Source organism: Mytilinidion resinicola (genome assembly GCF_010093595.1).
Source record: "Mytilinidion resinicola strain CBS 304.34 unplaced genomic scaffold BDZ99scaffold_1, whole genome shotgun sequence".
In the NCBI taxonomy this organism is placed as follows: domain Eukaryota; kingdom Fungi; phylum Ascomycota; class Dothideomycetes; order Mytilinidiales; family Mytilinidiaceae; genus Mytilinidion; species Mytilinidion resinicola.
The window spans coordinates 3,440,084-3,452,869 of NW_022985437.1; the positions used below are offsets into that span (position 1 = coordinate 3,440,084).

At 38.2% G+C, this 12,786-nt stretch overlaps 6 protein-coding genes across 6 annotated transcripts; 5 read left to right on the forward strand and 1 right to left on the reverse strand.

The window, feature by feature from the left end:
* Positions 1-99: 99 nt before the first annotated feature.
* Positions 100-258, reverse strand: BDZ99DRAFT_375130 (uncharacterized protein; the record flags this gene model as incomplete). Its single annotated transcript, XM_033714962.1, has 1 exon — positions 100-258. A coding segment is annotated over one exon (159 nt), but the record flags the coding sequence as incomplete, so codon positions are not given.
* Positions 259-6,188: 5,930 nt separating this feature from the next.
* On the forward strand, positions 6,189-6,359 carry BDZ99DRAFT_373354 (uncharacterized protein; the record flags this gene model as incomplete). The annotated part of the gene is made up of 1 exon (XM_033714862.1): positions 6,189-6,359. A coding segment is annotated over one exon (171 nt), but the record flags the coding sequence as incomplete, so codon positions are not given.
* A 3,019-nt stretch (positions 6,360-9,378) lies between these two features.
* BDZ99DRAFT_373776 (uncharacterized protein) lies at positions 9,379-9,558 on the forward strand (the record flags this gene model as incomplete). The annotated part of the gene is made up of 1 exon (XM_033714888.1): positions 9,379-9,558. A coding segment is annotated over one exon (180 nt), but the record flags the coding sequence as incomplete, so codon positions are not given.
* Positions 9,559-9,975: 417 nt separating this feature from the next.
* On the forward strand, positions 9,976-10,200 carry BDZ99DRAFT_373573 (uncharacterized protein; the record flags this gene model as incomplete). The annotated part of the gene is made up of 1 exon (XM_033714878.1): positions 9,976-10,200. A coding segment is annotated over one exon (225 nt), but the record flags the coding sequence as incomplete, so codon positions are not given.
* Positions 10,201-10,693: 493 nt separating this feature from the next.
* BDZ99DRAFT_470947 (uncharacterized protein) lies at positions 10,694-11,740 on the forward strand (the record flags this gene model as incomplete). The annotated part of the gene is made up of 6 exons (XM_033721697.1): positions 10,694-10,727; positions 10,988-11,157; positions 11,355-11,403; positions 11,492-11,592; positions 11,687-11,692; positions 11,735-11,740. 6 exons carry the CDS (start codon positions 10,694-10,696, stop codon positions 11,738-11,740), a joined length of 366 nt encoding a protein of 121 aa, XP_033584989.1.
* Positions 11,741-12,327: 587 nt separating this feature from the next.
* Positions 12,328-12,579, forward strand: BDZ99DRAFT_365646 (uncharacterized protein; the record flags this gene model as incomplete). Its single annotated transcript, XM_033714742.1, has 1 exon — positions 12,328-12,579. A coding segment is annotated over one exon (252 nt), but the record flags the coding sequence as incomplete, so codon positions are not given.
* Positions 12,580-12,786: the final 207 nt, after the last annotated feature.

Below are 12,786 nucleotides of genomic sequence, written 5' to 3' on the forward strand. Positions count from 1 at the left end.
AAGTAAAGCAGATAAAGGTCGAAAAGATTAATAGGCGCGGTTAAGGAAAATAGACGTGGCGGTATAGTTAAAGCGGATAATAGGTATAGAGGCGGTGTTCTAAGGCGTGCAGGAGGATATAATCGCGATAATTACGGCAGGCAAGAGCCCGGTAGTAGCAGTAATACTAACTAGTACAGGAAAAAGCTTATTATTTATATTGCCAGCGTAGGCAGAGCAGGGTGGAATAATAGTAGTTATAGTGCCGTTAATTGCATTATAAAGGGATATAAAGCGGCGATATAAAAAGCTGGGTATTTTATATAAGGAATAGAAAGGACGGCACCCTTTAGATACAGCAGCTATTATATTAGTAACGCCGGAATCCGCCGTTAGTAAGGGATTTATAACGTTTTTAAATCGATTAAAAGCAATATAGTAGCTAGATCGGATTATTATTAATAAGTATTATATTATTTTAAACCGTTAATATATATTCCGGAAGCAGATGCAGCAGTTAGGCAAGCTAGTAGCGGCCGAGACGCAGATAGTATTATTAACCGCAATATTGCCGCCGATAGAAAAAGGGGAATTATATTAAAGAATATATTTCCAGAAAAAGCAGGTAAAAATATTTAGGGCGAGGATAGCACGAGTAAATATAGCGTATTATATAGTTCGAGTAGATAGAAAAGGAAAATAGAAAATAGAGGAAGCGGTTTTAGAAATAATTTAAAGGAAAATTTAGAAGATTTAAACCGGGAAGGTAGTAGTATATAGTAGCACGGTTGGAAAAGTAAAAAGAATAGCGTAGGCGTTGGATTACAGCGTGTATTACTATAATACAGTAGGTAAAGCAAGTATATTAAGCAAGTTTATAGACGGCAAGCAACAGGTAATTATAGTAATAAGCGTGTTAGGTATAGAAGTAGATATACCGGATATTTAGTGCATTATATATATAGATCGGCCGCGAACGTTATTAGATTATATATAGAAGAGTAGCAGGGCAGGGCAGGATAGATTATAGAGTAAGGCGATTATAGTTAAAGAAAAGGGTAAAAGAAGAGGTAAAAAAAATAGGTAGATAGAAAAAGAGCGGCGGTTAGTAGGGTTATATATAAAAGGGGAGGGTAAAGTGGAGAAATATAGAAAGATTATGTTAGACGGGTATTTAAACGGGCGAGGGGATAGAAATAGGTGTAAGGAAGGCGAAAAGTTATATAATATTTGCGGCGGAGTAGAAAAGAAGGTAGAAGAGGTAGAAAAGAAAATAGAAGAGGCTAAAAAAGAGGTTAAAAAAAAGGTGGGCAGGTAAGCGGTGTAGGAGGAGAATAATAAGGTTATATAAAAGGAGATATAGCGCGAGTTCTAGTAATAAAAGCAGGAGAAACAGGGCCCGCAGCAGGATTTAATTTAGGGTAGATAACAAAAGTTTATAAAGGTAGAATAGTTACAGCAGCAGTTATAGCAGTAGGCAGGGCGATATAGAGTATATAAAGCAGCGGGTTTAGGGCGGAGCAATTATAATTTGCGGCAGTATTAGAGGTAAGAAAGTTAATAGGTAAAGGAAATAGTAAAGATATTAGAGGGGAGGATTAAGTTTAAGGCATTTTCGGGTTGTTTTTAGTATAGGGTGCTATTAACCTATAGGTAAAACATATTATAGTATATACTATATTATAATTTAAAACTGAACTATGCGCTGCAATAATATAATTTAGAAACGAAAATCAAATTATACTATAGCAAACCCTAACCGAATTTGCTGGTTCCAACGCTGCAGGTAAGTTATCGACTATTGCGCATTAAATGCACTATTCGGATTAACGATGCAACCGTTAGATTATATTATCGTCGTCGCGTTAGGGTAGTTAGGGTTATAATAATGTTTGTGGCTGTGCGCAGCGATCGCAGTTAAGGCGCGAATATAGAAGGGTAGTTAAGTACCTAAAGTTTATAATAGATATAGTTGTTGCAAGCTATTTATAAGCCCTAGGTACCCGGAAATTAGGACCTACTATACTACTAGTTGCACCCAGGCATATAAGGTTGTAGATAGATCCCCTAAATATATAGTTAAGTAACAGGTGTAATAATTTAGGTGGCTAAGAGTAGGAGGCGTTGGGAAGGGTTTAAGTAGCGGTGAAAGTAGTTAAAAGCACGTCCGGCCGCTATTAACACGGCGATTAACACGTTTATTAATTATCTATTATCTAATATTCCATTATCCTATTATTATATTAAACCGTGAATCCGTTATAGCAATTATCGTAGCAATTATATTAAACGCTATAGAACAATTCACCCGAATTTTCGAGTATATCCCGCAGTACTATATTATAGTTTGCCGAGTTTATAGCTATAGTATTACTAAAACGCAGTTATAAATGCATTTAACTAAGCACTATTAGGAATTAATATTAGCAACACGAAAATCTATATAAAAGGCTATAGCAAATATAGAAGATTAGGCCTAAAACGATAGGTAGGTTGTTTTCCCAGCACCTACCGCTAAACCTATACTGTATTTACCTATTTAGTATAACAGATTAAAATATTTAGGAACCTATAAAAACGACTAGCCGTGTAGAGCTATAGTACGCGGTTTATAGAATATACAGACCTATTATAAGAAGGAGCATAGGTAGAAGAATCCGCAAAAGCAAGAATATTATTACTAAAGGCAGCAGAGCATTATACAGCGGGCGAAGATATAGGAAGTTAGCGTGTATTGCTAGAAATTTAGCAGTAAGGCGTCGTTGGCCCGATTATTCCAGGTAAACGCGCACAACCTAGCCGCTAAGAGAGAAGAATAAAAGGATTCTATCCAGGAGGTATTAGAGGCCGTATTTACACAGGCAATAATTAATATTAAGAAAGCTAATAAGGAAGCGAGCAGTTAGATCTAGGCCGACAACAACCGATTTAAGGTTAATATATAGTTAAACCGCGCCGAATAGGCAAAGCATTTAAAGAGATTAAATAGCGAGTAGTTAGAGTTATTAATGCGCAAGCCCGAGAAAAAAGAGGGAGCGTTGGCCAATTTATGTTTTGTAGTTAAAATAGTAATTTAGAAGGCGCAGCAAGCATCTAAAGCTAGCGTGGTTAGATTAGCAGCTATAAATTATATTAATCGACGTGAAACCGGCAATAAAACAAACGAGAAGCCGTTTAGCGCACGCTAGACGGGCAAGACAATAGTTAAATACAGCGCGTGTTAGTTAGCTATTATCCGTTATATTTAGAGAACCCGCAGAATAGAGCCGATTTATAGCAAGGAAATAGAAAAGTCGGAAAGTAAGGGCGATATCTAGAACTAGAGGCTAGTATTTAGGTTAATAGGTAAACAGGGGTTAGCGTTAGCAAAGATCGAGATAATAGTAGGGCAGGATAAAAAGAAGGATAGCAATAATAGTAATATTAGTAATAATAGCAGTAATAGCAACAACAGTTATATAATTAACGAGAAGGAGTAAAAAAGGTTAGAGGAGGCCGTTTTAGCATTTATATTAGCGTTGTTAGACCACCCGTTTACGGATAATAAGTATACCAGCGTATTAATTAGCGGCATGGCCGTTTTAGGTATTAGCTAGTAATACAGTTAGGAAAGCGCGTTAATATACACGCCTAAAATTGCAGCTATTATTAATATATCCTATATATTAGTTTTATATCAGGCTATAAAAATGCGTAAAAAGCGCGCGGCGGATATATAACAGAAGGAGTATTTTAGCTAGAAAAACGCTAAGGAAATAGCGCCGGCGTATTTTGAATTTATATAAGAAATAGCAGACCGGTTTATAATATTAGTTTAATATAGCGGAATACTGCACCCTATAGATTAGTTGCAGCGGTTAAAGGCGTATAGGATAAATATCCGGTATACTACTAATACTAAGGGCGTAATTAAGTAGATAGACAATATATTATTATATAGTAATATTTAATTTAGCATACCCTAGTTGCGTTTAATAGTCTATAGGTTAGTAGAAACAGCTTAGGTTAAGTTGCACCGGGATTTATTATTATTAGAAGAGGTTAATTAAGTTGTGCAGGGGCTGTTAAGTAGACAGGAAGCCGTTGTATTGCCAGCTATTAATTGGGCGTATTTAGTAGATAACCCAGCTAAGCAATAGTTAGAATAGAGTTTTATTAAGAACCCGTAAAATTAAAAGTTGGGATTTAGAGGCGTGTATAGAAAGAGGTGGTTAAGTAATCGGGTTAGCTAGGAGCAGAAGATTAGGGAGAGGTTTATTAATATTAGAGCTAGCAACCTAGCAGCCGCTATAGTAGTAAAAGGTAAGTAAGGGTTAGTATAAAAGGGGAAAAAGATTAAGAAGTATATATAAGCGATGCGAGTATTCCGGCAGTATTTAGCAGCGTTAGTATATATAATAGGTAGGTTGCCAGCGTATAGAATAAAGTTAATAACGGTACAGTATCGAAATAGCCCGAATAGTAATAGTAGGGGGATTTTTATTAAGAATAGGTTAGTAGTATATATAACAGTATACTATAAAGGTATAGAAGTTAGTGGAAAAGCTAAGGTTATCTACCGATATTTACTACGCGCGGTGGGTAAATTAGTAGTATATTATTTATAGTTAGTATTACTATTTTAGCAGAGGTTAAAAAGTATATAGGGCGGTTAACTAGTAGAGATTAGTCTATTTATATAGGAGCCTGAGCCCGAAAAAGGTTAGATAATACTATAGAGGAAGCGGAGGCGGGTTTAAATTAATAATATAGTAAGCGCAGAAAATAAAAAGGATAAAGAAGAGGAGGATAAAGAGAAGGATAAAGAGTAAGGAGAAGAAGAATACAAAGCAATAGAAGAAACCGAAAATATCGCCGAGGATAAAGAGGGAAAGAATATAGTTCTATTACCTAAGAAATGGAATTCCAACCGTTTAAAAATAGTATTGCAAGGAGCGTTATTATAATAAATAGGGGTTAAGTTAAATATTATAGCATAGAAACACGGCACTAAGGCTATATACTATTAATATATTAATTCTAAGGCGGTTGTAAAGGCGGTGGTGCAGGGCGATAAGGACGATTTAGATAATAAAGATAAAGCATTCGATATCTAGACCGGCTATAAATCTAGGATTAAAGGGGGAATATACGGTCGGTTAATTATAGAGTCGATATTTAGTACTAAGGTAAAAAGGGTATAGTTGCGGAGGGTTAGTATAGAGTAGCATCGGTTTTTATAGTTCCTATGCGCGATGCAGACTAAGCCGAAAAAAGGAACCCGCGCGGCAGCTAATAGAAAAAAGGCTATTAAGGAGGAATATTAACGGTAGAAGATAATAAAATTAGTAGATATAGAGCAGCAGTTAAAAGTATTAGTAGGCGAAAAAGCCGAATTTTAGAGCGTGCAGAGACTAGTATTAAAGGCTATTATATACTATAAGAGCCCGGTAGTTGCTATTATAGGCACAGGTAGAGGCAAAAGCGTGTTATTTATATTGCTAGTATTATATTTAACAGGCGTAACAGTAGTAGTTATACTATTAGTATTATTATAGAAGGATATAAAAAGCCGTTGTAATAAAGCCGGCATCGGTTATATTAAATAGAATAGTTAAAGTCCGTAAAAATAGGCGCAGGTTGTATTAGTCACGCCGGAGTTAGCGGTTAGGAAGGTATTTAGCAATTTTATTAACTAACAGCGGTTAATAGAACGGTTAGACCGGATTATAATTAACGAATACCACGTAATTTTGGATTTAGTAGGCGGGTGGAGGAGCAGGATATTAGCGTTAAGGAATTTAGTTATAATAGAAATATAGTTAGTATATTTAACGGCAATAATCTAGCCCTAAAAAAAAAAGGAATTTATTTAATTAATAGGGTTGCCAGCTAAAGAAGAATACTAGTGGTTTTAGGGGCTAATAACGCGGAAAAACATTATATACCGTATTTAACAATATAATATATAATAGGAAAAGGACGCAGTTATTAAGTTAGTAGAGAGTTTAAAGCAGAAGCATGCGGGGGGGCAGGTAATTATATATTGCGATATAGTAAAAAAGATAATTTAATTAGCAGAAGTTTTAGAGTGCGTTTATTTCCACCAAAACGTAGGAAGCAGTAAAAAGAAGAGCGAGTTAGTAAAGCAGTTAACTAAAGGGTAATAGCAGGTGTTTACAGCTATAAACGTATTAGGGTTAGGTATTAATACGCTAACAATTTAAGCGGTAGTGCACGTTAGAATAATTCGAAAAATACGGTATTACGCGCAGGAGAGCGGAAGAGCAGGGCGTAATAGGCGGAAGAGTAAAGTAATAATTATGCACGGATTCCAAATAAATAAAAGGGGCGTTATTTATAAGCAGGATTTTAGGAAGGATATTAAGAAGGAAATATAGGGATTTATTATAGGTAGGGGTTATATAAAAAAGATAATTAACGGTGTAATAGATAGGAACTAAGAGCGAGTAGAATATAAAGAGGGGGAATAAAGATATTAGTAATATTAAGCGCGTTTAGGGGTAGCGGTTAATAAAAAGGAGGCAGTTATAAAAGCTAAAGTAATAACCGATATAGTAGTCGCTAACAGAGATATAGATAAAATTGTTTCGATTAATTAGAATATATACGCCAGTATAATAGTTGTAATTAAGGACGCCGATAAGCCTAATAATAATATATAGGGCGTTACTACAGCAGACAGCGTGTTAGGGGTACTACTAGCAACACCCTAGATAGAAAAAAAGGCGGTTATAGAAAAAGTGGAATTTAAGCAGCAGTTATTGGTTCAAAAGGTATAAGCAATTAGAAAGGCAAGTTTATAGTTAATAAAAGCGTTAGAGGTAGATAAATTAGTTAAATTAATAGAGCAGTAGAAGGTAGGTTGCTAGTAATATTAGGTATAGGAGGAAAGAAGTAAGGGGCATAATATTTAGTATTGCGATAAGCCGGAAGCGGAGAATATTCGGGTAGTAATTAAGATATTTTAAGAAAAAATAAACCCGATAAAGAAGGCGTAAGGAAAGGGGGTAAAAATATTATAGGCACTATTTTTAGGGTGTTAGGAGTGCGGATTGCTATAGGGGGTTTATATAAGTTATAAAAAGGATATAATACGGGAAGAATAGCAGAAGTAAAGGGGAAAAAAGTGTTAGTATAAAAGAGTATTAGCAGCAGCAGTATACGCAGTATAGGTGCAGTATCCTAAGAAGTTTAGAAATTTTATTAAAAAGGAGATATAAAAAAGAAGGTAGAAAAAAGGCAGTAATAGGGATTAGGGGAGTATATTATAATAGTTTAGCGGGAAGGTTTAATAGGGTAGATTAGAGTTAAATTAAATATATTAGGGATTTATTAGATTTATAGAGCAGGTTAGAAAATAGAAAGTTTAGGGTTATTAGAGTTTTAAAAAAGGGGTAGGTAGGTGCCTATATAGGGTTAAAAGAAGGCAGTAGCAGTAAATATTTAAAGTAGAATAAAAAAGCAAGTGTTAAGTATAAAGTAAAAGTTTAAAAAAGTTTGTTTTTAAAAAAGAGGGGTAGGTAGGTGCCTATATAGGATTAGGGAAAGGCGGCAGCAGTAAATATTTAGAGTAGAGTATAGAAGTAAAAGGGAAATATAGAGTTAGAGTTTAAAAAGGGTGTTTTTTAAAAAAAGAGGGTAGGTAGATACCCGTATAGGGTTAAGGAAAGGCGGCAGCAGTAAATATTTAAAGTAGGATAAAAAAGCAGGTATTAAGTATAAAGTAAGAGTTTAAAAGAGGTTATTTTTAAAAAGGGGGTAGGTAGGTGCCTGTATAGGGTTAAAGGAAAGCGGCGGCAGCAAATATTTAAAGTAGGATAAGAAAGTAAGTATTAAGTATAGAGTAAAAGTTTAAAAAAGTTTATTTTTAAAAAAAGAAGGTAGGTAGGTGCCTATCAACCTATAGGTAAAACATATCGTGGCATATGCCATATTATAATTTAAAACTGAACCGTGCGCTGCAATAATATAATTTAGAAACGAAAATCAAATTATACCGTGGCAAACCCTAACCGAATTTGCTGGTTCCAACGCTGCAGGCAAGTTATCGACCATTGCGCATTAAATGCACCATTCGGATTAACGATGCGACCGTTGGATTATGTTGTCGTCGTCGCGTTAGGGTAGTTAGGGTTGTAATAATGTTCGTGGCCGTGCGCAGCGATCGCAGTCAAGGCGCGAACGTAGGAGGGTAGTTAAGTACCCAAAGTTTGTAATAGATGTAGTCGTTGCAAGCCATTTGCAAGCCCTAGGTACCCGGAAATTAGGACCTACTATACCACTAGTTGCACCCAGGCACGCAAGGTTGTAGATAGATCCCCTAGATGCATGGTTAAGTAACGGGTGTAATAATCCAGGTGGCCAAGAGCAGGAGGCGTTGGGAAGGGTCTAAGTAGCGGTGAGAGTAGTTAAAAGCACGTCCGGCCGCTATTAACACGGCGATTAACACGTTTATTAATTATCTATTATCTAATATTCCATCATCCTATTATTATATTAAACCGTGAATCCGTTACAGCAATTATCGTAGCAATTGTATTAAACGCCATAGAACAATTCACCCGAATTTTCGAGCATATCCCGCAGTACCGCATCGTAGTTTGCCGAGTTTATAGCCACGGCATCACCAAAACGCAGTTACAAATGCATTTAACCAAGCACTACTAGGAATTAACATTAGCAATATAAAAATCCATATAAGAGGCCGTAGCAGATATGGAAGATTGGGCCCAGAACGATAGGCAGGTTGTTTTCCCAGCACCCACCGCTAAACCCGTGCCGTATTTACCTATTTAGCATAACGGATTGAAATGTTTAGGAACCTATGAAAACGACCAGCTGTGTGGAGCTATAGTGCGCGGTTTGCAGAATATGCAGACCTATTATAAGAAGGAGCATAGGTGGGAAAATCCGCGAAAGTAAGGACGTTATCACTAAAGGCAGCAGAGCATTATGCAGCGGGCGAAGATGTGGGAAGTTGGCGTGCATTGCCAGAAATTTAGCAGTAAAGTGTTGTTGGCCCGATTATTCCAGGTAAACGCGCACAACCCAGCCGCCGAGAGAGAAGAATAGAAGGATCCTATCTAGGAGGCATTAGAGGCCGCATTTACACAGGCAACAATTAATATTAAGAAAGCTAATAAGGAAGCGAGCAGTCAGATCCAGGCCGACGATAACCGATTCGAGGTCAATATATAGTTGAACCGCGCCGGATGGGTAAAGCATTTAAAGAGATTAGATAGCGAGTGGTTAGAGTTGTTAATGCGCAAGCCCGAGAAGAGAGAGGGAGCGTTGGCCAATTTATGTTTTGCAGTTAAGATGGTAATTTGGAAGGCGCAGTAAGCATCCAAAGCCAGTATAGTTGGATTGGCAGCCATAAATTACATTAATTAATATAAAACCGGCAACGAAATAAACGAGAAGCCGTTTAGTGCACGCCAGACGGGCAAGACAATAGTTAAATACAGCGCGTGTTGGTTGGCCATTGTCTGTTATATTTGGAGAACCCGCAGAATAAAGCCGATTTGCAGCGAGGAGATAGAAAAGTCGGAGAGCGAGGGCGATATCCAGAACTAGAGGCCAGTATTTAGGTTAACAGGCAAATAGGGGTTAGCGTTGGCAAAGATTAAGATAATAGTAGGGCAGGATAAAGAGGAGGATAGCGACAATAGTAATATTAGCGATAATAGCAGTAATAGCAACAACAGTTATATAATTAACGAGGAGGAGCAAGAGAGGTTAAAGGAGGCCGTTTTAGCATTTATGTTAGCGTTGTTGGACCACCCGTTCACGGACAACAAGTACACCAGCGCATTAATTAGCGGCATGGCCGTTTTAGGCATTAGCCAGCGATGCGGTTAGGAAAGCGCGTTAATATACACGCCTAAAATTGCAGCTATTGTTAATATATCCCGTATATTGGTTTTATATTAGGCCATAAAAATGTGTAAAGAGCGCGCGGCGGATATACAACAGAAGGAGCATTTCAGCTAGAAAAACGCCGAGGAAATAGCGCCGGCGCATTTTAAATTTGTGCAAGAGATGGCAGACCGGTTTATAATATTGGTTCGATATAGCGGAATACCGCACCCCGTGGATTGGTTGCAGCGGTTGAAGGCGTATAGAATAAAGATCCGGTACACCACTAATACTGAGGGCGTAATTAAGTGGATAGATAATATGTTGTTGTATAGTAATATTCGATTTAGCATGCCCTAGTTGCGTTCGATGGTCTATAGGTTAGTAGAGACAGCCCGGGTCGAGTTGCACCGGGATTTGTTATTGTTGGAAGAGGTTAATTAAGTTATGCGGGGGCTGTTAAGTGGACAGGAAGCTGTTGTATTGCCAGCTATTAATTGGGTGTATTTAGTAAATAACCCAGCTAAGTAATAGTCGGGATAGAGTTTTATTAAGGACCCGCAAAATCAAGAGTTGGGATTTAGGGGCGTGTATAGAAAGAGGTGGTTAAGTAATTAGGTTAGCTAGGAGCAGAAGATTAGGGAGAGGTTTATTAATATTGGAGCCAGCGACCCAGCAGCCGCTATAGCAGCAAAAGGCAAGCAAGGGTTAGTATGGAAGGGGAAGGAGATCAAGAAGTATGCACAAGCGATGCGAGTATTCCGGCAGCATTTGGCAGCGTTGGTGCATATAACGGGTGGGTTGCCAGCGCGTGGAATAGAGTTGATAACAGTGCAGTATTAAAACAGCCCGAATGGCGACAGTAGGGGGATTTTTATTAAGGACAGGTTAGTAGTATATATAACGGCATACTATAAAGGCATAGGAGTTAGTGGAAAGGCTAAGGTTATCCACCAATATTTGCCACGCGCGGTGGGCGAATTAGTGGTGTATTATTTGTGGTTAGTGTTGCTATTTTGGCAGAGGTTAGAGAGTATATAGAGCGGTTAACTAGCAGAGATCAGTCTATTTATATAGGAGCCCGAGCCCGAAAAGGGTTAGACAATGCTATAGAGGAAGCGGAGGCGGGTTTAAATTGATAATATAGCAAGCGCAGAAGATAAAGAGGATAAAGAAGAGGAGGATAAAGAGAAGGATAAAGAGCAAGGAGAAGAAGAATGCGAAGCAATAGAAGAAACCGAAAACATTGCTAAGGATAAAGGGGGAAAGAATACAGTTCTGTTACCCGAGAAATGGAATTCCAACCGTTTAAAGATGGTATTGCAAGGAGCGTTGTTGTAATAGATAGGGGTTAAGTTAAATATTATAGCATGGAGACACGGCACTAAGGCTATATACTGTTAATATATCAATTCTAAGGCGGTTGTAAAGGCGGTGGTGCAGGGCAATAAGGACGATTTAGATAACGAAGATAAAGCATTCGATATCTAGACCGGCTATAGATCTAGGATTAGAGGGGGAATATACAGTCGGTTAATTATAGAGTTGATATTCAGCACCAAGGTAAGAAGGGCACAGTTGCGGAGGGTTAGCACAGAGTAGCATCGGTTTTTGCAGTTCCCGTGCGCGATATAGACTAAGCCGAAAAAAGGAACCCGCGCAGCAGCCGATAGAAAGGAGGCTATTAAGGAGGAATATCGACGGTGGAAGATAATAAGATTAGTGGATATAGAGCAGCAGTTAAAAGCGTTGGTAGGTAAAAAGGCCGAATTTCGGGGCGTGCAGAGACCAGTATTAAAGGCTATTATACACTATAAGAGCCCGGTAGTTGCTATTATAGGCACAGGTGGAGGTAAGAGCGTGTTGTTTATATTGCTAGCATTATGTTCAACAGGCGTAACGGTAGTAGTTGTGCTATTAGTGTTGTTGCGGGAGGATATAAAAAGCCGTTGCAATAAAGCCGGCATCGGTTGCGTTGAATAGAACAGTTAAAGTCCGCAAGAATAGGCGCAGGTCGTGTTGGTCACGCCGGAGTCGGCGGTTAGGGAGGTATTTAGTAATTTTATTAACTAACAGCGGTTAATAGGACGGTTGGACCGGATTATAATTAACAAATGCTATGTAATTTTGGATTTAGTAGGCAGGTGGAGGAGCAGGATATTGGCGTTAAGGAATTTGGTTATAATAGAAACGCAGTTGGTGTATTTAATAGCAATAATCCAGCCCCGAGAAGAGGAGGAATTTATTCGATTAATAGGGTTGCTAGCCAGGGAAGAATGCCAGTGGTTTTAGGGGCCAACAACGCGGAAAAACATTATATACCGCATTTAACAATATAATATACAACAGGAAAAGGACGCAGTTATTAAGTTGGTAGAGAGTTTAAAGCAGAAGCACGCGGGGGGGCAGGTAATTGTGTATTGCGACATAGTAAAGAAGACAATTCGATTAGCAGAAGTTTTAGAGTGCGTTTATTTCCACTAAAACATGGGAAGCAGTAAGGAGAAGAGCAAGTTGGTGAAGCAGTTAACTGAAGGGCAACAGCAGGTGTTCACGGCCACAAACGCATTGGGGTTAGGCATTAATGCGCCAACAATTCAAGCGGTAGTGCACGTTGGAACAATTCGAAAAATGCGGCATTACGCGCAGGAGAGCGGAAGGGCAGGGCGTGATAGGCAGAAGAGTAAAGCAATAATTATGCACGGATTCCAAATAGATAAAAGGGGTGTTATTTATAAGCAGGATTTCGGGGAGGACGTTAAGAAGGAAATACAGGGATTTATTATAGGTAGGGGTTGTATAAGAAAGATAATTAACGGTGCAATAGATAGGAACTAAGAGCGAGTAGAATGCAAAGAGGGGGAACAGAGATATTAGCAATATCGAGCGCGTTTAGGGGTAGCAGTTAATGAAGAGGAGGCAGTTATAGAAGCCGAAGTAACAACT